The 27,605-nt window shown below is 41.9% G+C and overlaps 1 protein-coding gene across 3 annotated transcripts in view; it reads right to left on the reverse strand.

The window, feature by feature from the left end:
• ALDH1A2 (aldehyde dehydrogenase 1 family member A2) overlaps window positions 1-22,481 on the reverse strand; it is a 56,193-nt gene extending 33,712 nt beyond the window's left edge. The window contains exon 1 of one of the 3 annotated variants that reach the window (XM_061447062.1): window positions 22,356-22,481. Coding sequence is in view for 2 of the 3 variants with exons in the window: in XM_061447060.1 (XP_061303044.1) it covers window positions 20,783-21,124 (342 nt within the window). In the remaining variant the exon portion in view is untranslated. Of the gene's footprint in view, window positions 1-19,808; window positions 20,418-20,782; window positions 21,303-22,355 lie in introns of those variants that run through there. The other 2 variants (XM_061447060.1, XM_061447061.1) reach the window with 2 other exon arrangements.
• Window positions 22,482-27,605: the final 5,124 nt, after the last annotated feature.

A 27,605-nucleotide genomic window follows, 5' to 3' on the forward strand; every position in this document is an offset into this window, starting at 1 on the left:
TCATTGTTCAACCTCAATTGCAAAGGCTATTCACATTTACTATTCCCCTGGAATCAATGTTAATTAAGGCTGACTGGGGCTATAAATCAGCCTTTGGTTTTTACAGCTTAATTCAGCATTAAGCATATATATGTAAATAAAAGGTAACTGATTAACCACTCGAGTTTTCCAGGAGTTACTGAGGTAATTTGTTTTTGTTTGAGTCCTAATGTTACCTTTTGTGATTTGCAGTAAGGAAAAGCATATTGTATGCCATGTATTTGTTATGTGGTACTGTGAGCAGTTAAATAATCTGGCCAGTTGGGTGCTGTCAACAAAACTGTGTCAAAACGGAAAGAAGAAGGGAACACTTGAAAAATTCTGGAGCATATGAACATTTAGTTTGCCATCTACTCTCAGTAGAGCCAATAACTGCAGTAATGTCAGAGCAGGAAGAGAGAAGGCAAACCTTCCTGGTGTCCCTGTCAGTACAGTGATTTGGCCAAGTGCAAACCCAACTGCCAAAACACAGAATGCCTCTTGTAAGTGAGGAATCTGACTGTAGTTGGTGTACAGTGGTCTAAGCAGGAAATGAGATACTCTTTGTTCCCCAGCAATGCTGCCTAAGGCAACAGGCAGAACAGGGCAGCAGCTAAGGCAGTGGGTGAGTGAGGTGTGTATGTGTGCAGGATGGGAAGTTCCATACCACATAGCAGGTATGGTTGGAAGCTCCTGGTTGCCCCTGTGAACGTGCCCTAAGTATCATCATTCCCATGAGATCCTAACCTAAAGGTGTCTTGATAATTTCTGCTCCTTTCCCAAGTGAAAGATGGAGAGGGCATGGCATTTTCTTAAAAATACAGGCACATCCCTCTGGCACTGACAGTAGCCTCTTCCTCACACACACTTGTTCTCACAGACCTTTTCATAGAATGTTGCAAGAAAATGCTCCCACCATGTATTTGCTAGGTTCAAATTCTGCCCATGGTCTATTACATACACCTGCTGTTGTAACTGAGTTCCATATGACTAATCAAGGAAGCAATCTGACCCATCCTACAGGGCACAGGAGTGTTGAGAGCCTTTGAGATACTGCATCACACAAAAAGCATGCGAAGGAAAAGAAAAATTCAAAGTTACCATGTAAAAATTCAAGTTACCTTGAGGTCCTACTGACATGTAGTTGGAAGGAAATCATATACTGCATTTTGCATAAGATCTGCATTTCAAAAGCATTATGCACTGAGTTCAATAGCATTTTTGGATGCCCAGTTTTGAAACCAAGCCAAGAGTAAATGTTTTTAGCATAAAGCAAAGCAAATTAAGCTTTGCAAATAAACAGCTACAGTATCTTGTTTAAATAGCCATCTGTCCCAGTTGGCTTAATAATAATTAGCAACTTCATGTTCATTTCAAACCATACAGGTAATAGGAGTGATAAGTGTTCAAAGAGTATACAAAACCAGTCTGAATCTAATCTGCAATGCAGTAGTAGCAAAACTTAGAATAGGGAGAAAATGGGTAGGATTTTGTGTTTTCATCACTCATTATCTCTGAGGAAGTACTAAACAACTACCAACTGATTTAATTAATCAACTAAAATGGAGCACAGAACTTATACCTCCTTTGCAGCTCTTACTTGAATGAGATTTGGTTTCATGGCACTGCAGACTGCCACTGATATTCACCCAGGGGCTAGCCCTGGACTTGGAAAATGGCACTGATTTTTCCCTCACTGGGGCTTCCTGCCTGCGCGCTGCCTCAGTTTATATTGTCCTCCCTTAAAACATACCGAAAACAGTAATCTGTGCTCCTGTAACTGGTAAAAGCAATCAACACAGGTGGCAACAATGTAACGTTTCATTTCCTTTCTCGAAAATGTTCTCAGATGATGTGTGAGTGAAACGATGATCTACATTCTAAATTCGATACTGCCTCGTGGTGATGTCATGAGCCGTTCTCTTCAGGCTCCCCAGATGTCCAAGTAGGAACTTGGGCCGCAGGACAGACAGTGGCCTCGTGCTCAGCTCTTTGGAGGTGGAATTATTTTCCCATGGATTTAGTAAACAAGGTTTTTGTGCTGCTGCAGCTACACGAATGTTTTTTTGGTACAGGAAGAGGATTTTAACATCCAAATAATAATGGCTTTCCACAGGAGATTTGGTTCTGGATGAATGGAGGAAGGAATAGGAATTTCCTAACTCAATTGATTTAGTAGCTGGTTATAGTTTCATTCCATCAAAGATCTTTTTTTCATATGTGACTTTCTCCTTAGAGAGCTTTTGACATTAAATCTACAAGGATGGGGGAGGGGGCATCAGATGCCAAAGTAGTTTATAAAAGAATCACAGCTGTTCAGCCCTCAGCATCTTCTCAGAGCTGGAGGCATTAAGAAACACATAATGACACTTTTTTTGGTGCGGGGGACAAGCAACAATTTTAGAGGCATGCAAAAAATCCAGCAGCAGCATTTCCCTTGGTAAATACTGCATAACATCACAGATACCGGGCACCTGTGCCTCAGTCTGGTCAGGAAATTTCATATCCTTTCCCATCTCGGCAACTTCATTTCCTCTCCTTTGGAAATATTTCAAGAGTCCTAATGATTAGCGCGATTGTAAGGGAATGAAGTAGATGGGATTGCCAATCAGAGGTGCAGCTTGTTTATTTTCTCAAGCTTTGTTTTCCTTCACTTTTATGGCTGTCTTGATACAACAAATCTCACATTCTAGCCAGAGCGTGTAGTAGGGCACTCCTGGGAGTGACTAGAAACCAACAGCTGGCTATGGAATCAGTAGAAAACCTGGTTTATATCTAGGCATTATGAAAGTAAAAGGCAACCCCAGCAGACTGACTGCTGACTGGCCAGCGATTCATCAGCAGTGCTGTTTGGTTTTATTTTAAGAAGGGGATTGTTCAGGTGAACAGCAAGAGTTACTGCTCATTGCTTGCAGTTCACAAGTCATGAGTAATGGGCCACAGACTTTGATGCCAACCTCCCCAGACATCTCAGTGTGGAAGATGTTTCTCCTGCTTCTCACTGGGCAGTGCCAATGACTGCATCACTTGCAAACAATGCACCTACATAAATCAGAGCAGGCTGGCTCGAGCATGCAAGGAGAAATGGTTATCATGTCCTTCATTATAGTTACCACAGAGCATCATTAGTCCTGCTGAAGTTACCCACATTCTGGTTCTTGTAATAAGATGCCTTTCAACTGTGGAGGAAATGTAATTGTTTTAAGAGTTAACAGTGAACCACCCGTACATGAGTAATGCTGTACTGAGCAAGCAAGCTGCTGCGGATGGAGCTGGTTTTCAGCCACTAGAGGTCCAATCCCACCCCAAGGAAAATGAAAGGAAAAATCCAACTGGTTTCAGTGGGAGCTGAGTTGGGGCCCAGCACATGAAAAGAAAGCAGTGGCAACAGCCAACAGAGGGGTGTTTGTACTGGGGGACAAAACTGTTTTGCTGGAAACCTGACACCTGCTCTAGAGGCTGTGAGGGCCAAACAACCCCAGAACATGTTGTTTTTTAGTTTTCTTCTTTGGCTGCTGGGGGGATGTCCTGACCCCTTCCCTCTCCTCACCACACACCTCCCCCATCTGCCAAAAGAACCCCAAAGATTTGAAAAGGAAGAGCCCTTTTCTAAAGCTGTGTTTGGGGGTGTTTGGGTTTTAATTCATTTGGACCTCAAATGTTGACCTCAGAGCCCGGAAGATAATACCATAGCTTTTAGATATGGTCTGTCATAAATGGGGATTTCCTTCACAAACCAAAGCTTGAAAATTCACTTAAGAAATCTAGAGTCCAAACTTCAACCTGTACTCAGAGGGTTGGAGAATTCTAAACATTTACAAGCATACTACAGCAGGAGGATAAAGAAGTGGAATTGGAAATAAAATGCACAAGCAGTGAATGAGGCTGCTCTGGTTTGCTGTCAGCACAGCAGTACGTTGAAATCTAGTAGAACTGAGTTTACGCAACTTGAGTCCTGTGCCAAGGGTACACGTCTGGATGAGAAGACTGGAGTGTTCAGCTTCTCTGGATGTAACTTCCAAGCAGCAAGGCCTGTGCCAAGACTACTGAAATCAGAAACAGTCCTTGACATCAGTGGACTTTGGATCAGAAGCCAAGTATTTAAAATAGGTGACTACATCAAGATCTCAGTGACATTTCAGCATGTGCAAATGAAGCCAGACTTCAGCGTGACAGACATAAGCTGTGGGAGAATCTAGCACCTAACAGCGGCATCTAATGCAGAGCTCAGACTCTTCCCAGTCCCGGTGGGGTGGGAGAAGGAGCAGTACCCCCCTCAGGACAGGACCCACCACCTCCAGCGTGCTCAGTCACCCTCTCCCTGTAAGGGCTTGTCCGGCTCATTCATCTAGGCACCTTGTTTGGGTGCTTTTTAAAGGCAGATAGAGTGAGCCCCCGCTGAGCCAGCTCAGAGCTGCTGGAGGTCTGGGGAATGGTGTGCCTGGGAGGAAAAGCTGGGGGAATCCAGGGTCCCTAAGCAGCAAATGGAATCAGAGAAAGGGCTTGAAACCTTCTGTCAGTCTGCTGTGAAAGTGGAATGTAACATGACTTTTTCTCCCCTATGTCCCAAATCCCTCACACCAAATGTTTGACCTGCCTGTCTTCCTGTCTTAATTAGTCTTCTGTCTTTCTGGGAGCTGGGTCTGTTCTTTTGCAAATGGCAGCACATCAGACGGGGAAACCTGTCCTGTTTATTTTCTAAACTGTAGGGGGCACCCATTTGAAAAAACTCCCATCTTATCTAAACGTTTTTGTTTGTATGATTTTGAATTAGGAAGTGTGAGTAATTAGTTAAGAAGATTAAATAAATCTTAACAACATGCAGTAGCATGCTTACTTCCCTCCCCCAGCCCCCAAAATATTTCCTGCACAAAACCCAGGCTGCCAAACTGTGATGATACCCTTTTCGATTTCAGTTTCTCACTGTGCCACATGCTGATACAGCATCCGTTATTTTATTCAGTCTCATTAAAGGGATTAAATTTATTTCTGGTTGTTCAAGAAAATTAATCTAAAGAGAAGAAACTTCACATTGTATTGCCCGTTGAACTATACCCGCCACAAACATTTTACTCCTTTTGGCTGCCTTATTAAACCTGTGGGAAGAAACTTCACTTACAGCACATAAAAGCTTTCCTCAAAGTAACTTCTACCTTTTTTCAGTTAATGAAGAATTTATCTGCTGTTAGTAGCACAATACAGGAGCAATAACCCTTTCCCATAGCTTGGGTAATATTTCATGTATTCCTAAGGAACTAAGCTCCTAAGCTTTACTTATCCTTTCACTTGTGGGACTCTCTTTAATTGCTGGAGAAGAACATTTACTGTCTTGCTTAACTGCACCAGAAAACATTGTGTCTGAAGCCACAATGATTAAAGATTAAGTACGTTCTACATTTCCATTAATGACAAAGAAAAGCCATCACCGAATGATTTGGGTAAGGATGGCAGTGCTTTTTCATGAAGTTTTTTTATGATCCTTGATGTCACTGCAACTTAAAAGAAGAAATAATGAAAGATTTCTAAAAATCCATCCCCCCAGGAGTGCAGAGGAGGGAGTATTTGTTTACAGAATCAATTATTGGGCTGTCACTGCCTTTAATGAAGTTGTGGCTGGTAAGAACTTGATCCTGGAAACCCTTCCACTCGTTTGAAACGAGGGGAATGAGGAGGGGTTTGCACAAACAAAACCAGTCTTGCTCTGTATAGTTTTCCTGTGTTTTGCATTGTTCGAGCATTGCAAATCTTGTGGGCTCACTATGCGTGACATAAAACAGCGTGATCTATTTATTTGTACATGTTCTGCCATTTAAAAGTATCTAGCAGATCATCACTCGTAGGTAACTGCCATTTTAAATGTTTAGCACCAACGAGCAAGGCATTACTTAGAAATTAGCTATGCTGCATAAGTAAATACTACTAAGATTTCAGAGGTAGGCAACACAGAAAAATACAACGGACAAATCTATTTTGCCTTAAAAGCTCTGTCTGAGAAAATTACTTTGTAACTACACATGAGAAATTTCTGGAATGTCAGCTTCATTTGCAGTGGCCCCTTATGGCCTGATCACCCTCCCTGGCACGATAAATCACTGGCAAGAGCCTTACCTTAACACGTTTGATCTCAGCTCAGCAAGACTTGGTTTTGATGTGAAGAACTCCAGATCTTTTAGGTCAGAGACAAATAGCAGAGCCACTGACCTGCAAAGTGCTAACTCTATATTGGACACAAGCGAGCAGCCTTAGGCTCCTGGAAAGTTTGCCCTAACTTCTGCTTTGCATCCTTAATATCTTCAAATACTACTCTTAGCATGTTTTGCTAAATGATGCCACTGACATTTCTTTTCCCGTCATTCTACATGTACAGAATCCACAAGAAATCAAACAAATACATAAGCATGCAGTATGAGAAGCATTATGTTGGATAAACTCTTAGAATTATCTGCACTTCAGGTGATGTGGAATAAAACTCAGTATTTTTCAGCTTATTTCATTTACATAAATAGCTTGCACTGGGCCCTTTTCTACCTAGACCATGCTTACTAATATCATAAATTATATTCACCAAATGCTTATTAAGGTGACTGAAAGTGCCTGTTATGTACATATTTGTACATGCAGAAATTCAAACTACCCCTAAAAAATAATTAAAAAAAATCCAGTTTGTGACTGGATTGTCATTCAAAGTCTGAGTTTTCACAGAGATCGGGTTTTGTGGCAACTCAGTTTTGCAGCCTTGCTTTGAAACTATTCCTATTGTTCTGGTTAAACAGTCACTTATCTCTACGATAGTAAGCAGGAGTGTTAGTCTACCAGAAAATTGGATGTTCTTAATGGGCTTTGGGAGAGAATAGCTTTGCATCATCAGCATTAAGTTAAATCACATTAAGTACCCACTTACAACATAGGGATTACCACTTATGACATCTGTGGTGAAAGCCTTTAAAACAAATTGTTGTGTTTGTTAGAAGAAGCTGTGAGAGAACAATCCCCAGAAGTCTGATTTATAAACCCTTTTTGCTCTTCAAGAAGATGCAAAGGAGCCCAAAACCTCTCCTCTCTTTCAATGCTGCAATGAAATCTCTCAGGCTGGAACTTCTTTTCAGTAAAAAGCCCTGGGAAACACTGATTTATTTACTTCAGAATATTCTTCTGGAGAGGAAACCTTTAGCTGGATTCCCTTTCCTCAGAGTTCAGTTCTGACTTCTGCAGTTCTTTCTGTTGATAAGCCATTGCCTTTACATATATAAAACTGGAATGGGTCATTCCACTTTTTATTATTCATAAGGCTGATTGGGGAGAACTGAGCTTAAGCTGTCAAAGTATCCTGCTGTGCTTGGATACCTGACAAATTTACACCCCGAAGTACACTGTGGTGCTAAGACTAAAATTGGATGTGAAGTGTTCTTGCAAGGGCTGATTACAGTCCCAAGCAAATAAAACGGCAAAATAATGCCAATATTTAATAGAGTTGAGCATTTTTATAGGACTGGCAAGCTATTCTGTAGAGATATGTGGGCCTGCATGAAAAATGAACTCTTCTATTTACCTTTAAACAGAAGCAGACTAGTAACTTTTGAGTGTGTAAATTAAAAACATGACCCTCAACTTCTGCCAAACATGTAGCACTAAAAACATGGACTAAGGCAAAACCAAAATGTAACTATACAGAGATTTCCTTAAATAAGCAAAGGAGGTTATAAGTCTTGTCAATAAAAAAAACCTTCCTTAAAAACCAAATGCTCATATATGCAAGTCCTGGGATCCACTTACTCCCCCTCTTCCCCCCCAACTTTCCTTTAGAATTCATGTTTCTTTTCCCCTTTCTAACCAAATTCCCTTTTTCTCTGCTGGAACCCCTTGTAATGATACCAGAATGTGGGCAAACCTCATTAGTCTCCCTGCTGTTTACAAGACAGGATTTATGCTCAGTGTACTGAACACAATGACACATGATCACTAAATGGCTAAAATCACCATTGAGACTTCAATCTGAGAGATTTTTCACCCAGACATTGCAAATACTATTGGCACGTAAAGGTATAAAACCCAATATTAATTACAGAGAACATATGTCACCCAATGCCCAGCTTTCTGCGAGGAGTATACCAATAACTAGCCATTTGTGAAGGTTAATTTCATGCAACCTCTGGCAGTTATCCGGTATAAGGTATGTCGCCAATTCAATCCATTAAGTAATAACTAAATTCTCATGGGACCTAGCTGAAGTCAAATGTTGTTATTCCAGGTTCACTGCTTTTAGTCTCCCTGAAGACCATTTAGGCAAACAGCTGGAAGAGCTGACTACAAAGGTTCCCGGTCACAGGGAACCACTCTAGGAAAGCAGGTAAAGGCTTCCAAGCAGGAAATAAGTTATCAAGGATTTGTCCTGTTGCTCCCTCAAAGACAGAAATAAACTGAGACAGAGAGCAAGAGCATGAACACATCTGTGGTTCACCTAGAATCCAAACTGTCTTGGCTGATGGGAGGAAGAGCTGTGCTGCACCAGTCACTGGGCATGTTCTGCACTGGGTTCCTGGTTGTCATCTAAATAGCAAGGCCTTCTCTACGTTAGAGCGCCTTACTAAATCAGAGCCTTTGAAAAGTGAATAGAAATAGTAACAGAGACAACAACCAGGACTTCCAATACCATCACTGCATTGCACCAATGGAAAAACTCCTCCTATCAGAAACATACCGAGGGGAGCAACACCGCAGGCTCCAGCTGCATTTGAACTCACCGTGCAAATCTTCCAGCAAGGAGGGCACTGCCTCCCAGGCGACTTTTGAGGGAATAACAGCAGAGACATATGATAAAGCGGCACAAGGAGAGTGAAGAGCACAAAGAAAGGGATCTTTTCATCTATACTGTGTGCATGTATAGGTGAGCACACAGAGAAGTGTGCGATGAATACCACACAAAATTGTAGACATGCACCCATGTGTAGACTGGCTCTGAAATTCATCTGTATTTCAATTTCACAGAATAGTAGGTACAGAAAAAGAGGGCTAATCTTCTAGTAGTCTGGCTGGTTTAGCAAAAGATCCTGCCTCTGACACTGACCTACTGTCTGAGTTAGTCATGGTTACACTCCCACAAATTTAAACTCCCCCATCTGTGAAGGAGCCTTGTCACCAGTTTTACAGTGAGACTGAATCAATTAATGCTTGCTAAAAGCTTTGATAGAAGGAGCAGAATATTAACACTTGAAGTTGAGTGACGCTAGCTAAAAACATCTTTAGTAATGCAGCAAATGGATTTTAAAGTCTCTGTCAAAGGGTTGGACCACCAAGACTGTCATCATCAGCACAGCTACCCCATTTAGTCTTAGCATCACAATTTCAGATGGACAAGTGAAAAAGCAGAGCTTGATGCTCATCTCCAGCAAAAGAGCATCACATAGCCATCACAAAAGAGAGAAGAGACCATTAAGTAGCTGTGAAAATGAAAGTGTGATAAGGACAAAAAGAGGAAGACCATCAAAACAGCAAGCAGTGATGGAAAAGAGGGTGAAGGCTTAGCCAGACATCCTCAAAAACACACATGCATGTTTCCCAAAGTTGGTGCAGGCCATTCCAGTACAGGACTGCTGCCACCAAACATCCCAACTGAAGAAATGAGACAATAAAAAAAGAAAACAGCCCTTGATTTGGAAAGGCAGGTGGTCATTTCTTGGCAATTTCTAACTACTCGAGAATAAACTTCAACTATTTCTGTTACAGCTGAAAAAACCCACTTAAGCAAGTGTAAAATGTGTAAGTTTTGAAAACACCCAGTGGAATCAGGACACTGCTTTTATGTGTGATGCAAAGAATATTTAAAATAAACTCTAAATATGTTTCCAAAACCAAAATGAAGTGGCTCCATAAAAGGAAAAATAAATAGATCTGTATATCCAACTGGCAATTACATAAATGCCTTCTCAAATCAATTTGAGAGTGTAAAGAAGTATTAAAGGCAGTTTAAAACTTAATTTCTATTTTAAGGACTTTTTACACTCACAGAGTGGTAAATAAGAGTGAGGTTCAATGTCATGGGAAGTGCTTTACTGGCTGAGCTGAAAAGATTACAGTGTTCTTCAACTAACTAGATCACAATTTTCATGAGCTACGAAATAAAAGGACAAGTGCCTGTAAACCAGCATAAGAAATCTAAGTATGGGTGAGCTGGGTTGTATCACAGGAAAAAAACAGCATTTTTTGAACATAAGGGTATGAGAATTATCAGAGGCATACCATGATTTCTAGGTGCAAGCTACGTAGGGAGGAAAAGTCAGGCCACAGAGAGGGGCAAATAGCTCTGTGTGCAAGGAATTGCGTGGTTATTTCCTGGAAGAGAAACAAAACAGATAATGCAGACCCACAGATATAGAGGCAGTCCAGTTCATGAAGCATAACAGCAGGAGTGAAGTACTGACTTCTGGATAAGAGCAGCTGAAATGACACTGAAGTGGTACTAAAGTGGAAAAAGAACATGAAGGTAATAAGACTGGTGCAGAAGTAACTGCGTAATAGTCCGGTGAGAGCTGCACTGAGATAGTGTCCAAGGAACACAGAGTTTTCTGTATTCCAACCTAATGAATGTTTGACGCAGTCCTGTCAAGGACTAAAAATTGTCTCTGAACCCCTGAGAAGTGGTTACCATATAAATAAATTCAGCTTCATTGCAGGAGAGAAACATATGAAGAAGCCCAACTCTCTGGGATACTAAACTTCAAGAAGCAGATTTTTTTAAGAGAGGAAGTAACTTAGAAACTCCCTGCTTGAAGCTAGGAAATTAAAATCCACAGAATCAGCATGGAGGCTCAAGAATGTGAAAGAGTCAAAGAAGATTTGCATTCCCAAGGCTAAAAACGGGAAGCACAATCAAGAAAATAAATGGGGTGGCTAAGCAGGAAGATAAAAGAGGAAATACAGGCAAAAAAAGGACCAAAGTGCTAACTTTAACAGGCAGAGAAACACAAAATAAAAATCAAAAATTGCTACTAAGTATTCTGAAGAAAAATACCAAGAAGGTAACACAATTAAAACAGCCCAGAGAAGCCTAAGTTAAATAAATAAGTATATATAAGCTGGGGGAGAGTCGGTGGATTCCAAAACCAACCTGGCTATGAAAGGTATAGAAGGAAGACTGAAGGTGTTTCTAGAGGTGGCAGCTCATTTGAAGGGATCTTAATTTGGCTGTACCAAAGTAGATTAAATTTCTGGCCAAAATCTAGTATGTGTTGTAGGGCCAAGGGAAGAAAAGCAGAGCCACTGGTGCGAACACTAGAAGATGACAGGTAAAATATTTATTCTAGGGAATCATCTTTACCAGAAACCTAACACCAGCAGTACACTGAAGATCATTTAAAGGCCATGTCCAAGACAAGGGTGCTCCAGGCCCAGCTGTGCTGCAAAGAGCTGAAATAACATTCCTGAAAGAAATCCCAAACGCTAATGCATCTCAGTTCTTGCACTTTTCAAAAGCTGAGGCATCAGGAATTGCTCAAAAGCCACTAAAGGTATACCAAGGTGGTGGGTGATGATGATGAAGTATTAAGGGGTGGTTTTCCCACTGAAGCATGCCATAGCACAGACCTGGAAGGAACTTCCAGTTGGTGAGATCTATTTCAGATGAAATGTAGAGCTGAGGTTCTGACCAGCTCTAGGAGGCCAAATTTAAGTCATGCTGACCTAGTCACAAGAGGGTAAAATCACCTTTTACATGCCAGTTAAATAATACCTGTACATACCTGAAATAGTAAATAGTTCTGCTTTGTAAATAAATCAGTCTCACTTTAGAAGGAAGCCTTTACGTGTGCAAACAAACACATGTGTTTGGAATTTCTGCAGGGAAAAGCACTTTCTGATAGTTTCTGGGTCAGAACTAAGGGATTTTGTGTAATCACTGCTAGATAACCAGAGGACAGTGCCTCCCTGGCATCCTCTCCTCATCTGAGTTCAGCAACTAGGCTGCAGCCTGTTCTTCTATGGCTTTCCAAATGGATTTTTGTAACTCACATCTTTGATATTGGGGCATACTGGAAATCCACATGGAAATTAGCAAAGTATATCCTTTCTATAACCACAACACCTGCTGTAGGCCTCTCCACAGCTGTCCCACTGGTATCCCTTTAGATTCCGAGTTCAACACCTTCATTACCTATGAATCCCTCAAAGATTAAGGTCTATATACTTTAGTGGTCAGTGCGGTCCTTGTGTTTTAATCTCCAGCTGAGGTCAGCTGAGATTGAGCTGACCTTAAACATTCTCATTTGGGTCACAGAATTTGATGTGCATGTATTTTCCCACTTCAGTCCAGCAAAGCTGGAATGTATTATGTTTCAAGCCATGAGGTAAAAATCTAGTTCATGAGGGTTGCTGGGGAAGGAACTGACTTCAAGTGAGCAAGTATGAAGCCCTTTTTTCCTTTTGTCAGTTGGAGCAATGCTATCACAGTAACTCTTTGATGTGGCTTCACAGATCATACTTTTAGTAATGAAGTGCTCCTAAAGCTTAGTTATACTGCATAACTTAAAATTGATGTGTGGCATTCATGTCACAAAGGTAGACTGCCACTAAAAGTAACAGGAGATGCTGGTATGTTTTTAGACAAGTTCTGAAGTATGGAACTTGTGTTTTGGGGAAAACCAACAAGGTGTTCACAGACTGATGGGAATACCTCTTATTCATCTGAGTAAGCACAAAAGTAATGAACATTAGACCCTTAGATGACAATCACATTTTAGATTTCACCTTTCTCCATGTAATGCTTAGTAATAAGTATTCACACAGTAAGTCTTCACATAGCTATTTATGCGCTTGTTTGTGCTTGAGTACAGACACCAATGCTTGTCTGAGGATTCCTCAGTAGAAGACTGCACAGAACTGCAACTTTCCAAAGATCCCTTAAACCTTTACACAGCCTGTGCTCATAACTGCCTTATAATGTTGCCTCTGCATAAGTGCATCTTTCATCTGACATCTTTTTCAGCTGAACTGATGTTTTGGTTTCTTGTTTCACAGAGTGAGCTCTGATCTTAAGAAAACCAGCAAACTGACAAAACCCAACCCCAAACAAACAGTTAAAAAGTTGTGGTTTTTTAGGAGTGAAGAAAATGAAACAATTTCCAGAAAACAAATAGCACAAAGTTACAGCTCAGGCTTAGCCGCAAAACTGGAAAAGAAGAATGTGACTTTATGCAGAATCTAAGAATTTACGATCCAGACCACTGATCTCATCTTTTGTCAATTATCTCTGTAAACCTGTGAGATTCCTTGGAAGATAGTCAAATGAGGAGCCGAGATGAATCAGTGGATATAATTTATTTAGACTTTAAAAAGGCTTTTGATGATAAAGTCCTTAGCAAGAGGCTATTAAGGAAAGTTAGTAACCATATGGTGAAAGATAAAGTCCTGCCATGGATTAAAAAGTGGTTAAGAGATAAGATAAAAAGACTGGAAATAAATGGATAATTCTCCCTGGAAAGAGGTTAATAGCAAGGTGCCCCTTCATTACTGTGCCTAGCAATCAATATCTTGGTTCACCTGCTTTTGCAGATCATTAATATAAGGTACATAGTTTGCAGATAAAAATATTCAGACTGATCTGAGTACTCAATAGCACCAGGACTGAGGTTAAAAAGCATTTGACCAACTCAAGGGTAGATGAAATTTGCCAAAGATAGTAAATACAAAGCAAAACCTGTTGGAAGGAAGGGTTCAAATTACTTTTAGATCCTTCTATGTCCCTGGTGACATGCAGTGTCTATGGACACCTTATTGAAGGCAACTGTTAATGAGCACTGTAAAGAAGGGAAGAGAAATGGATACAGTGGTTCCATTGTGTGGTGCTCCCAAAACCAAAGCCGTTGATGGCAGTGAACAACTTCACACTGGCAGAGCCCGTTAAGGTCTGTTGGGAATAATCTTGCATGGACAGGGAGATGAACAATCTGAGCAGAGATCATCAAGAATTATGGGCTGTTGGGATTTATCAGAAAATGTGGACACATCAAGAGAGAGGTTTGATATAGAAATGTACCAGGATTGGTGAACTTCCATGGGAGAGGTTTCTGAAGGACAGAATGGAATAGAGATTTAAAGAAGGGAATTAATTTTTTTGTCAAAATGGAAGTGTGTGTTCAAGACGTTATCACAGCTCGACAGTCGGGGTCAATGCTTAGATAGCCATAGATCTTGGAACAAATCCTTGCTCTGTCCAACATCATGAGTATTCCAGAGCTAAGATGTGAATTGTACTTCTCCTCATGAGTGTCCTGCCCACTGGGCTATCAAGTTGATGTCTCTCAGGCATCATAAATACTTCCAAGTGAATTACCCAACAGGAGGGAATATGAGACTCTTTCCAGGGACAGCCAAATACAGAGAGCATCCAAAACTGGGACCTATCCATCATCAGAAAGTAGGGATCCGTAGTCACATTTCTGCTCTCTTTGCTTCAGAGCAGCAGTACGAATTTGGCTGCTCTTCAATTCATGCAAGTGCTCTGATTATTACTGACCTTCTGCTTCTGGTGTGCAAGTAATTATATGCATCTTTTGTATCTGAATACTTGAAATCATACACGTTTGCAAAGATGAGCAAAACACTAACTGTGCAACTCTTGTCTTTCAGTGTATTACCTGACCTTACAAACCGGACAAGGAGAGGAAAATTTCCCCCTACCCATCAGTATAGTACCATACAGCCTGACGCATTAAACCAGATTGCATTTTCCCTAAAAATTTAGTCTTTCCCTAAAAATTCAGCACTGTGAGAGGTTACTGCTCCAATTGTTACCTACTCAGTAATGCAGCAGTTATCTGCAGTAGATACCTAGCTCTTGCCAGTTTCAGCCTGGTAGATTCAGTATTTTTAATGCTTTTGAATTAACATAGTTAGAAGCAGAAGAGTAAGCAAAGACAGGGGACTTAATACACATAAGATTACAATTGTTTCTTGATCCCTCATGCAAAAGCTGGTTACATTGGGGTTCTGTTGAAGACCTTGAAGGTCTGGGGGGAAAGGATCCTATATCCAGGCTGTTACTGGAAAGAAGTGCGTAAATAGTTTGCAATTGCTACATGGGATAATGGATTGTAATACTATCCACAAAGTATGAATACACTAGAAGAGAATTCAACTGTAGACTTAAACAGCAATAAACCTAAACACAGTATATACCCTAAAATGTCACACGTGGTGATACAGAGGGACATACCCAGTGTCTGCATCAGATGCTGAAGTGTTCCATAAAGGGGAAAAGTAGCTGTTCTCTTTGTCTGCTCTTCATGCAAACATCTCTGATTTTTCTGTGCCCATCTTCTGCAATTGGACAGCGCTCACTGAGCTGACCCAAAAGGTTCACTGAGTTCTTCAGCTATCAGCCACTGAATCTAACTTCAGAAGGCATTAAAGTAGTGAGCTCACTCAGGGAAAGAGATGGGAAATAGCATGTATTCATCACTTACCTGAGTTTTGCCAAAGCTTGTCAAAAACTCACATGGATTCTCTATGTTATTCTAAATAAAATAGACTTCCTGCCTCCTATGTTAATATCAGTCTAGAATTTTATCTGGAAAATACGTACTGGAAATTTTAGTAAAAAGACTTTGTAATAGCATTCCGCAGCATTAATGCCAAGAAAGCACAATGGGAATGAAAATACAGAAACTTACTTAGTAACAAAACACTTTAAGCCCAAAAACTTACCATATGAGAACTTGAAATGTAGTTGTTAGTTCTTGTCTACCCAGAAGAGTTTGCCTACACTTTGTACGCATTGCTGTATACAGTTTTCTGTTGCAGTGCTGGGTAGTTTACCTGGTCTGAGTTTAGACTTCATCTGGTTTTAGACTGACTTGATTTTATGAAGTCTGAGTAGAGGCAAACACGTTTATACAGGACAACCCCCCCAGTTGTCAGTCAATTCACAGGCTCTCCTGACAGAAACGCTCCTGTACATTTCACTGCCACAGCGCTGTAACTTCACCCTTTTAGAGCACCTCTTCATAAAAAGCTCTCAAGACTGCAATTCTTCAATTCATTCTCAGACTTAAATCAGTTGGCATGCAAGAAACAAAACATCCAGCTGGATTAGTGTCCCCAGCGTGATGCAAACTGAAGATGTCTGTTCATTCAGTTACATGATTTAGAGGCACAGCTAGCACAGGACAGAGCCCTAGGGTCCTCGTTTTAAACCAAGCTGTCTTTTGAAGTCAATGTGACTTACTAAAACCACTATGAAAATACTTTGTAATGCAGATTTGATTATGCCATAACAAAGGAAGGATAGCTACATTCTGTGGAAACACCTGTAGCCCCTCAAACAGAGATAGCAGGAGGAAAACACTGCAAAGGCTGATTCCACATCTACTGTCATACACTTGGGAGACCATCAGGTCTCAGAAGGGAGAATGGAGTTTTTGTAAGAGCATCAAGGAGGAAGGCATCAATATAATCCTAAACTGAGAATCCTCCTATCACCCACAGAATCTATCAGGTTCACAGAGCCACCAGCTCAGGAGCGTTTCCTGTACAAAACATGCTAACAACGTATCCTTACTGGGTATCATGCTACAGCTTATCTCACCCATCTGATAGACCTGGAGCAGCCCATTCTGAGAGTTCCTGGCATCAAGATGACACCTGTAGAAGTCGGACTTGTTGCCAGAGAGCTGGATCCCCTTCCCACCTGCATGCTTGCTAACACATAAAGCACAGCACTGCCAACACAGTCCTGACAAGCCTGAAGGAGGGCTTGCTGTGCCACAGGGCTGTAGAATAACCCAATTCCGTGCAATACTGGAAGATGCCTCGTTCTGTAGATGCAACCCCTCCCCAAAAGTTAATGTTAAGAAGTGGAGAGTTAAAGAGTTATTCCAATGAAAAAAGAGGCAATCTTGCATGTAGCAGTTTCAGTACTTGCCAGCCTCACAAAAAAACCTTAACCCTGTGTGCTTGAACACTCGTCTTCATGTCTGGTTCACATCCTGTCCACCAATTCTTATCACGCACATCTCACACACTTTATTTTTCACAGAGACCATGCCAAGGTATTAAAAAGCTAGGAAAAACATTTTGAATGGTTGGTTTTTTAAAGCAGCATAGGCTGATTGCCAGTATTGAGGTCACAATAGATACTGCTGCACATCTTGCATAGAAACAATTTTTATCACCAAATGTATTGTTTCTGACCACTGAAAAACTACATCACCTCTGCGGCTCCGTCAGGTGCACAGATCAGAAGGGCTGAACACACACGATTTTCTGCTCAAGTCAGGAAACCCACCAGAGGAATGTTTCACAAGTTTCAGTAACTGTGCCAAATAATCGAACAAATGAAAATTACACGTTTGGTGGTTGTTTTATCTGTGTTCTTGGAAGATGCTCTCACAGCGATCCCATAGAAAACGCAGTATTTTCAAGATTAATGAATAATACAGTTACTTTTTCTCCATTTCTGTTTCACATAGGACAAATCTTTAACAAATCTCATTTCATGGAATTTTAACATTCTCTATCCTAACAAAACTATTTCCCAATTTCAGAATTCCATAAATGGAATTTAATTGGAAAAACATATCTTAAAATTACTTCACTCAGTTCAAGTGTTCACAGGTACCTCTATTTTTCATAAAGAATTAACTCCCAAATGGTTAAGGTTTTACGTTCAGAGACAGCTGTAGTCAAGAGTTTGAGCGTTCTGAGTCCTGGTTGTGTATTTAAAATTCTCAGCTAACAAGCAGGAGAGAGGCTCTAGGAATGGTTACAGATGTCTGATTTTACAAGGTTTGGGGTTGTTGGAGGGGTTTTTTTTTGCTGAAGTGCTTTAGTCTAATGTTATTTATTGTTTATGGAAGTTGTTTGTCATTTAAGACATGAAGCGACCACTCCCCCCAAAGAAAGAATCGAGTTACAATCCATTATTTCATTTTTGATTGTTTTTCTTTGTAATAGGTGGGAAAGTGGATCCTGGATAAAAGTCCTGCCCAAGACAAGACTCCAAGCTGAAGACTCCAATTATCTATAAATCACTTGTATTTCCTGCAGAGAAAAAGGAGGGAAGAGAGAGACAGGAAAACAGAGACAGAGGATTCGGCAAAGTGAAATATTTGATACCTGTCTTAAACCAAATTTCTGTCAAAAGCAACCAGGAGTTATTTTTTAGATATCTCAAAACCAAGCTCAGAGGAATCTTGCTGCTGTTGTTTTTGGCTTAATACTGAAATAAAACAACTTTCTTTTCCTTGTTTCATTAGTATAAAATGTGTAACATCTTGCATATTTTGGAGATGATGGCACTATATATTCTGAATTATGCAGTTTATGTTCTCACTGATCAGAAGATGTGACGGCTGATAAGTTATCTTTTCCCAAGATTTTTAGAACCAATTCTATTATTTGAACAGAGAAACACAAGCACAGTTACTGTACAAACTGACTGTGATACTACTCTTGAGTATCCACCAAATGCTCCTGAAGCACAACTCACACTGAAACCAGCAAGGAGCAAAATTCATGCCAAACACTGTTTGCACAGTATGACTCCTTCCAAAGTGTAACACCACACAACATCAAGTAACTCCATTCAAGATTTAAACCATTTTCAAAGAAATTATATTCAAGAAACATTAAGCGTGTTTTAATTTGCATATTGGAGTTTGCACTGAAACATAATGAAACCTAAAAGAGTTCACTTTCCTCAGAACATTCTTCTAGAACACGGAATTGCTGTAACAAATTAGAGGACAAATTGGTTTTGGCACCCGCTTGAAAAAAACAAGAAAAGATGAAAAGCTTTTAAAGTGATGATACAGAGGAAAGAAATACACTACATCAGCCAAAATGAGTTTGCTATCAGCTTTAAAGCTTCTGAAGTTGTATTTCCAGTAGATAAAAATGTTATCACCTTTTTCCAGTGCTGATGTGCTTATTTTCCTATTAAGTTACTCAGTAATTAGAAACAAAGTCTGTCTGACACATTGTAATCTGTTTATACAATATATCTGAAACTTCTCCAACAGAAACGAAAACAGGCTTTAACTACAGATGCTAAAGATGCAAGGATCCAAAATATAGAAACAAATTTAAAAATTCAGATTACATTTAAAACCAATGACTGCTCTTAAAGTCCATTTTCATTAACAACCACAATTCAGTCCCACAACACACCATAGAAAACCAGCAGATTTTTCTACATTGACCCAATGGGTTTGTTCTTAACCTTCTCTTTACGAAAATCAGTCTTAAACGTTAGTAGGAAAAATATGCCCTCTTGCAATATTGTTCAAGGGTGTACTCAAGCATCACAGAAGTTAGCAGAGATCTGTTCCAGTGCTGTAACAACCTGGTAGTATTAGAAGTCCTCCAGGAACTGAAAAGGAGTCCCTTGGGCACACAGGGTAATTCAGGAAAGAAAACGTTTTTATTTTCTGATTGAGACATACAGGTACGCACAGTAACTTCCTCTGAAGTACATCAAATGCCACTGAAATGCACTTGAGAAATACCGATTTTGCACTGAAAAGAAACCCCAACAGCTCTGTAGAAAATACTGCATTTAAAGAGAAGTGGCAAAGCCAGTCCCAGCAGATCTAATTTGCTCTTCTATTATCCTGTGGTTTTTCAGATATTACAGGGCTAAGAATCCGTTTCCTTTATTACAGATGCAAGGCAGCCTTTTAGTAGTTTTTCATCTGTACACTCAAGTTGGGTAGGGCAGAATAAAACTGATTTTAAGTAAAATCCCTCCTTTGGAGGGAAAGCCGTGAACTTCCCTGCCAGAACAAACGAACACAACTTACCTTGGTGTATTTGATTTCAAGGTTGAGAGTGGGAGAAGGCAGCAGATGCAGAGATGCCATCAGAGCTGCAGGATCTGCCTTCACCTCCCCTGGCATCTCAATTTTACTGGAAGTCATAGTCTCGGGGGGGGGGGGGGGGGGGGGTTATATAGTATCACCGAGCCCCCCGCTCTGATCTGATGTGTTTTGGGTTGGTGCCCCCACCCCCCCCTCCAAAGACCGGCGCTGAAGATGCTGCTCTCCTCCTCTGTATATAGGCAGGTGTCAAGCCGGGTCTCTTCTTATTGGACATGAGGGCAGAGGCAGGGGGGCAGGTCCGTCCTACCTAGCGCAGAGCGGCGCAGCCGCGGCGCCCCGCAGCCCCCGCGTGGGGATTCCCCCGCCGCGCGCGGGGAGACGCGCTCAGGGAGCGGGCCTGGGGAGCCCGGTCAGCGCGGGCGGGGAGCGGGGGCCGCCAAAGCCTCGGTGTCCTCCCCCCATCTGCTGCGTGCCGGCGGGGAGGCGCCGCGTCCGGGGGAGGCCAGAGCCGGCCCCGCGCCGCCCCGACCGGGGCATCCCGTGAGGAGCCCTCGCCGCGGGGGAGTCTGGACAACACTCGGGAAGCACTAACGGGGCCCGGGGCGGGGGGGGGAGACCCGGCAGCGACACTGCCTCCCAGCGCGGCCCCGGGCGCGGAGCCGCTGCACAGTCGGCGGGGCCGGGCCGGGCCGGGTGGGTGGGTGGCCCCTCACAGGTCCCAGCCCGAGAAGCGGCGAGGGCACGGGTCCGGCGGGGCGAAGCCTCCGCCTGCGGACAGCGCGCCCGACCCCGCTCCCCGGCCAGCACCTGGCGCCGGCGCTGCCCTCCCGTCCCCTCCAGCCGCGCCCACTGCTCCCCGGCCGCGCCGCTTCTCCTTCGGCCGCAGCTGACACCGCAGCGCCCGCGCGGTCCCGCTCGCAGCCGCGGCGGCACATCCCCCCCCGCGCCAGCCCTACCTGCCCGCGGCGGCGCCATCCCCGTCCGCCTGCTGCCCCCTGTCGGCCGCGCGACCTCCGCCCAGCACCACGGCAGGGGGCCCTCGCCTCGCGCCTGCCCGCAGAGCGCGCTCCCGAGCCGGGCAGCCCGGAGCGCGGGACTCCTGCGGCGGGGGCGCCCGGGGGCACCTCTGCTTCCAGGCTCCCTTCGGGGAAGGACGCGACCAGGAGGTGGGAGCAGGGGCAGGGGCAGGGCCCGCGGCCCGGCTCAGGCGTTCTGCCCGCTGGGAAGCGCTTTGCCAAAGGAAGAGGTCCGAAGGGCAGAATCAGTTGCTCAAGCAGCAGCCACCCGTTCCCAGCCATTATTTCTAGGGGGCCCTGGTAGGAGGAGGCCAACTGATGCAAGAGGCTGGGCACCGTCCTGCAGTGGGTTACTGCGGGTCAGCAGCCAAACACAAGCTGGAGCCACCACTCACTGTCTCGTGGCTGGAGCTCGCTCCCTGGCTGGGCTGAGGGACATCAGGAATTCATGGACAAAGCCCTGTGCTCCCCCTGGTCAAAACTTCCTGACAGAAATCACAGAGCCCAGACCACTTCTGTTACTTGAGGCGAAATCAGTAAGGTTCTGCTTACGGACGCAAACACTGCCAACCATCATCGCAGACAGATCAACAGGGAAAAGACACCAAAGTTACGGCCGTCTAAAGCTGGCAAAACAGAGCAAAACAAATACACCACACGACTTTCTTTTGACCCAGCCAAGAGTAAGCAATGGGAAAGGGCCATATTTTGATTATGTTAAGTATCAGTTTGCTGATTCCATAGATATTCCTTGTTCTGTGTTTTACAAGCTCGTGGACAACTGAAAAGTCTGTCCCACTGTTCTCTGAGTGTTTGAACTGGAGCATGGGACAAAGGTTGCTTGTGCCCAGAAAGACCTCACAAGATACAGAGTGCCATTTAAGTTGTTTGAGGGTTAAACGCCTCTGTGTACCTCCAGCACAGTAATGAAGGAGGCTGCAGGTTTTGCTCTCTCTTTTTTCATCTTTTTTTTTTTTCCTTTTTCCCTGACAGGAAATGGATCCACAGTCCTGTGTGTAATGCGACATTACAGACATTGACAGCAGAGCTGTCGAACTGTGACACTGGGGATGAGTGAGACTTTTAAACGGCAGAAATTCAATTTTTAATGGCACCCTGGCAACACAGACCCAGCACTTCATCACGAGGGTGACACCTTCTGAAAGCTCTTGTAAAATAAATCAGCCTGAGGATGTGCTTCTTTAAAAAATGACTGTGTTTCAACCAGATTCAGGAATGAGGAAACCCTGCAACAGCTTCATTACTGAATCAAGTCAGTGAGGTTCAGGAGATTTTGGTGAGAAGGGATTCCAGTGCATGTGGAGATGCAGTTCAAACCCACATAATCTGGAGCTGCTTTGTCAACCTCCATCAACTACTTGCCGTACAAACCACACTCCTCTTACATCTAAAAGCAATTCAGTTTGCAAAAGCACTAAAGCAGACTATGGTTGGGCTATTCACTACCTACACCTCACTAGCCTTCCCCAGTGACGAAAAGCACTGCACTTACTGTTTGCAGGCTTCTGGTCTACAGCCAGCCTCAGGGGGCTCCCCAGGAGAACATGCCAGCCATGCTGTTCTGTCTTCCTGACATCAAGTGGCCAAACACAGTTCCTCTTCCACCATCCTGGAAGACAATGATGGAGGCCTTAGCACAAAGGCTACAAGTGAGTTCTCATTAAGTACAACAGTAACTTAACTGAACAGACTTAAGAGCGAGGTCTGTAACACTATGCTGGTCACACTGGTGGGTCCAGTTTGCTGAGCTGCTTCAGTGATTCAGCACTACTCTGCCTACTTTATGATGGCAGATTGAGTCATGGCTTCAAATCCTGCAAGTGAATGATATTTAGTGCAATTTCTTTGTGGGAGGGATGGCCGCCCTTGGACATTAGGGCAATAACTCAGCAATAACAATGAATACAGAAGTAAACTAATTGATTTGTGAAATAAAAAAAGTGAGTCCAACAATTGCCAAGAAAAGAAAGAACAGGAACAACACCCCAGGTTCAGCCCGAGTTCTGCGGTCCCTAAACACCGATGTACAACAGAGAAACCACTTATTCTTATTGCACTCCTGTAGTTCCGGGTTGGTTTTGGGGTTGTTTTGTTCTGTTTTGTTGGTTTGTTTTTTTTTTTGTGAATTGTTAATACTGTATCGACTGGCAATTGAGTCAAACTGGCTTTATTTTCACTCAATTGAATGGGTTTAATTAAACTCCTACTTAGCGAACCAGGAAACAAATATGTTCAGTTCCAGACTGTAATGGCAAAGATATTGCTGCCTTCATACTTTGTGAGGAAATAGCTGTCAAAAAAATAAAGAACAACCAAGCAATTGTTTCTTACTTTAGTATTAGAATTTAGGCTAGTATATAAGGCAAGATCACAATCATTCTGGAAGAGTTTTATTCTTATATTTAGATCAATGTGAATGCATAATTTGAAGAAACATCTTTGTTTCACTCACAGGTCTCAGTTTCTCAACTCACCCTCAGAAACCGTTATTATTTATAGACAAGGACCTAGACATTGCTTATAAAAACAATGTCTGATGGAAACAGGACCTTTGGTAGCTAGAGAGGGTGCAAAAGACACAGCTGTGATTTCAAAGACAATGCAGATGTAATCAAGGCATTCCTGCTCAGAGTACTGGTATTTTTCTGCTCTATACTACTGTGTCCCCATTGCCTAAAGGAAGTTGTAACACTAGAGAATTGGGTGAAACTATTTGTATCTCACATAGCTCTTCTGGGCAGAGAAGCTGTGCCAAAGTGTATTCTGATACACCATGGAAATGGACAGAGCTCTTCATTCTTGCTACTTCAAATCTGTGATCATTTCTTATGCTCTGTAGTGAGCTCCTGACTCCAAGCACTTTGTCACCCACATGAAGTGAATCACATAATTCTGTCAGACACTTCCAGTGATTCATTTCAAGATCAGCTTCAAAACCTGCTCTAAAATTATTTCAATCTGACCCATAATTTCTTTTATATATATTTCTCTCAGCTAGCCCACTGCCATTTAGCAAGGATATCCCTAGGTCCTCATACAAATTCAGTGTTGATTGAGAGAGCTTGCTCTTCTGTACCCTTTGCCTCCTGCCTCAGTAAATGCCTGTTCCTATTTCTTATGTACTTTAGAAACCACTTTTGGAAGAAAAATAGGGACTGAAAAGAAACTTCCTCTAAGTTATTTTTCAGCTCAGATTTCCACTTACAAAATCTCAACTTCATTTTCTGATATGGACAGTAAAAGCTTCAGCCTCAGGTGTCCAATTTTAATTGCCTGCTATTTTCATTACTGACCATGATGGCAGCAAATGCTCTTCAAGAGATACTTGTATTTTAATTTATCTGCAAACATAAATCACACATTATAGCACTTTTTCCCTCTAGGTTAATTGAATCAATTCTCTAAATGTCTCTAAGCCTGGTCATTTGAAAGCAGCTCACTGTTTGAAATCTCTTAAGAATTATGGCCCTTGAATTGTGTGCAGGATGGTATCAGTCCTTACTCCAGACAGATGCTTTATATATATAATGTAAAAATACTGTTATACACATAAGCAATACTGTATGTAAAGCAACCCCCCAATACTGTGATTATCCTATAAAATATTATTTCAGACATTTTTCAGATATCACAGTGAATTGATTGTCTCACTATTCTAAATCTTATTAATGATTAAGTCTGGACATATTTTAAGTTCTAAAGGAACAAAAGAAAATCTACTTTTATTTTCCTTATTTCTACATTACCTTTAACATAAAATTTTAATAAATGCTGATAACAAGAAACCCCATTTTTATTACTGAACATCCAGGAATGGCTAAAGAAGAAAACTTCATTTAACATAATTTTTCCTAAAAATGAGTCAAATGGATAAGTTTTTTTACCTGTGATATTGGCCATTTTATACCCAGTAGAAGTGTTGATTGCTGCTATGGTTAAGTCAGTCCTAAATTAAAACTCAAATTTAAGGATTTAAGGAAGCCACAAATACTCCAGTGACAGTGATCAAGTGAATACAGTTGGAAAAACTGTCAGTGTTTGGCTCACTTTATACTTGGGTTGGTTTAAAAAGTTAGGTTAAGTATCCAGTCGAAATGTACCATGTCACTACTAGGCTGTTGTGCAGAAGGCTGGTTTTGCCATGTATGGAGTGAGCCAGAGGTACCACTCCTTTAGTCTGAGGCTTCCTGAGACCACCCAGCTCAATGCTGCTCCTCGGCTGGTCTCCACGCTGCACACAGTGACACACAGCAATACACAGCAACTCACAGCTGTGAGTGGGGTGGTTTAACCCAGCCTCTGCAAAACAGCACCCCTCTTCTCCTGCAGAGTATGCATGGCGGTGAGTGGCACTGCCTTGGGAGACGGCTGATAAAGAACGTGTGCCCTTAACTGAGGAGTTACAGGCAATATGCTCTTGGTTGTGGGGATTCTATTCTGAATTTAAATGTATAAAAAAAACTTTTTATTTTGAATTTCTCTGCAATTTACCTGTTTGAATTTATTATTTGTAAAACACATCAAGCTTCAAATGGATTGACCTTCTGCTAATGTATATCACCTAATGAATGGATGCAATTAACTAATTCATATTGGAATATTGCACTTTCTAGATCACATTCATCATCACTAAATGTGTGATTTAGTTTGCAAGTTTAAATTTTTTATTGTTACCCTTTAAACTAAAGAAATAAGTCTTATATTTAATTACCTGAACTTACATATTCAATTAATAGCTTCATTACCTTCATGAATATAGATACCACACAGAAGTAACAGAAGACTGCTGCCTGGGTCTGCTCCTAAGTACACCCTATAAGGGGTCGGCTGTGGAACCCAGAACAGGGTTTTTTATTAAAAAATCTTAACTGGTGAGTTCTAAGGAACTGGACCTGGCAATCCAATAGCCTTATACATGAGCCTGAGATAAATTTAGTATCTATATAGTTAGTATTTAGTATGTAAGAAGAAGCAAAGCTTATGTTTCTGGAAAGACCGAGAATTTAAACATTCAAATGTTTAAATGAAATTAAATTAAAGGGAATTAAAAGAACGAAAACCATGCAGACTGGCAACTCACCTACTAAAGGACAAGGGATGAGGGGAGCACGGAGGCAAAACAAACTCTTGTAGGAGAGAAGGGACAGAGCACCAGCAACAACAGCTCTTACAGCAAGTATTTCTTCAACAGAGACTCAAAACGTGACTGGATGGCATCCTTAGGGGGCTATGTCAGTGGGAGACAGCTGCAGGGAGGTGGGTTGGTAAGATACAGGAAACTGTCACTTTCCTGATGGCAAACAAGTTTCAGAACCACAAATCAGCTGTCTTGTTTAGCTACATCTGTTTGTTTGCCAAACACTGATACTTTACCTATCAGTGGAGTCAAATCTGTCATTATCTTTGGCGTTCATGTTAAATTTCTTTTATTAATTAGGTAGGTTCAGATCTCCTGCTCTTCACAACACTACAAGTAGCCATAAGTCTCATTGCTGTAGGGAATCTGTGCCCTGTAGAAAGATGAAAGGTTTTGATAATCTGTCCCACTTGGGTTAAGAAAACAGTAGGTCTTCAATCACTGCAAAGCGTGTTGGATATACTTTGAGGTTTTCTCCACTCTGCAAAGATATATTTACCAAGATATCTTTTGCTTTTAATAGCAAAGCTGAATTTAAATTTTTATCTCTATTTTGAGAACTTTTTGTAAGGAATTTGGAAAAGGAAGGAGTTATTTTAAAAAGAACATGCTGTCAATAATCCTCCCTTACATTTACTGCTTGTGTACATTACTGTTTGAGGGAATACGCAGAGAAAAAAAACAGGGAACTGGCTGCACCAAAGCATTTGTCTGCACAAAACTGATCTATTCCTTAAAAGAGAATTCTTCTTGTACTGGAATGATCTTTTTCCAGATGCATTCAGAAAGTCAGACGTTCTCATACTGTAACCTACCAGATAAGTTTATACTAGAGCCATACCCAGCAAATTCAGAAGGAAGCAGAGCCCAGCACGTAACACTGGTGCCCGCAACATCTGTACTGCACTTCGCTAACACATTCACGTTTTGCCAGCACTGACAGTCCTGTCCTGCAGCATTTTGGTGTGGAATATTATCTGTGCCCCACTGTGCAAGCTCAGCTATCACGGAGATTATACTGGCTTGGAAGCTCTCAGGGCCCATGTTATATACCGACAATTTACTGTCCTCAGTTATATAACTATAGGCAACATAAATACACATGTAGTAACATCAGTTACGCACTGAGGCCCAATAATGTGCCCAGCCAATTGCCAACAAAGAAAAGTTTTGGGTCCTGCTTTAGAAAATGCCCAATTTAATTCTCCCTGAAATTAGTGTCCGCAACAGTGGACTTCAAGAAGCTCTCAAATGGGCCTTAAAAGATCACTGGCAAAAAGCCTGGAACATACGTATGTTGTGTGGTTTTGATCTCATATTCATGATCTGAAGTGTTTTATTGTGACACTGAAATCACAGAGAAGAAAGAACAAAGAAATTCTCAAGAGGTCATCTCGTCTGCCCTCCAAGGTGTGCTCAGCTAGACCCGAGCTGCATGTTGCAAATGTTTGCCCCCATGAGCAGTTTTTCACCACAGACTACCGCAGAGACAGAGGGATGATCAGAAAACACAAGAACTAAAGAAATAGGGGGGTTAACATACTCAAAAACCTTAGAACACTGAATTACAATGTGTTCAGAACTTCCTCACCTGTTTGTTTTTTT

The sequence above is a fragment of the Pezoporus flaviventris genome, unplaced genomic scaffold (assembly GCF_033815535.1).
Source record: "Pezoporus flaviventris isolate CSIRO_AGI_PZ_B2104156 unplaced genomic scaffold, CSIRO_AGI_Pfla_v1 ptg000006l, whole genome shotgun sequence".
Classification (NCBI taxonomy): domain Eukaryota; kingdom Metazoa; phylum Chordata; class Aves; order Psittaciformes; family Psittacidae; genus Pezoporus; species Pezoporus flaviventris.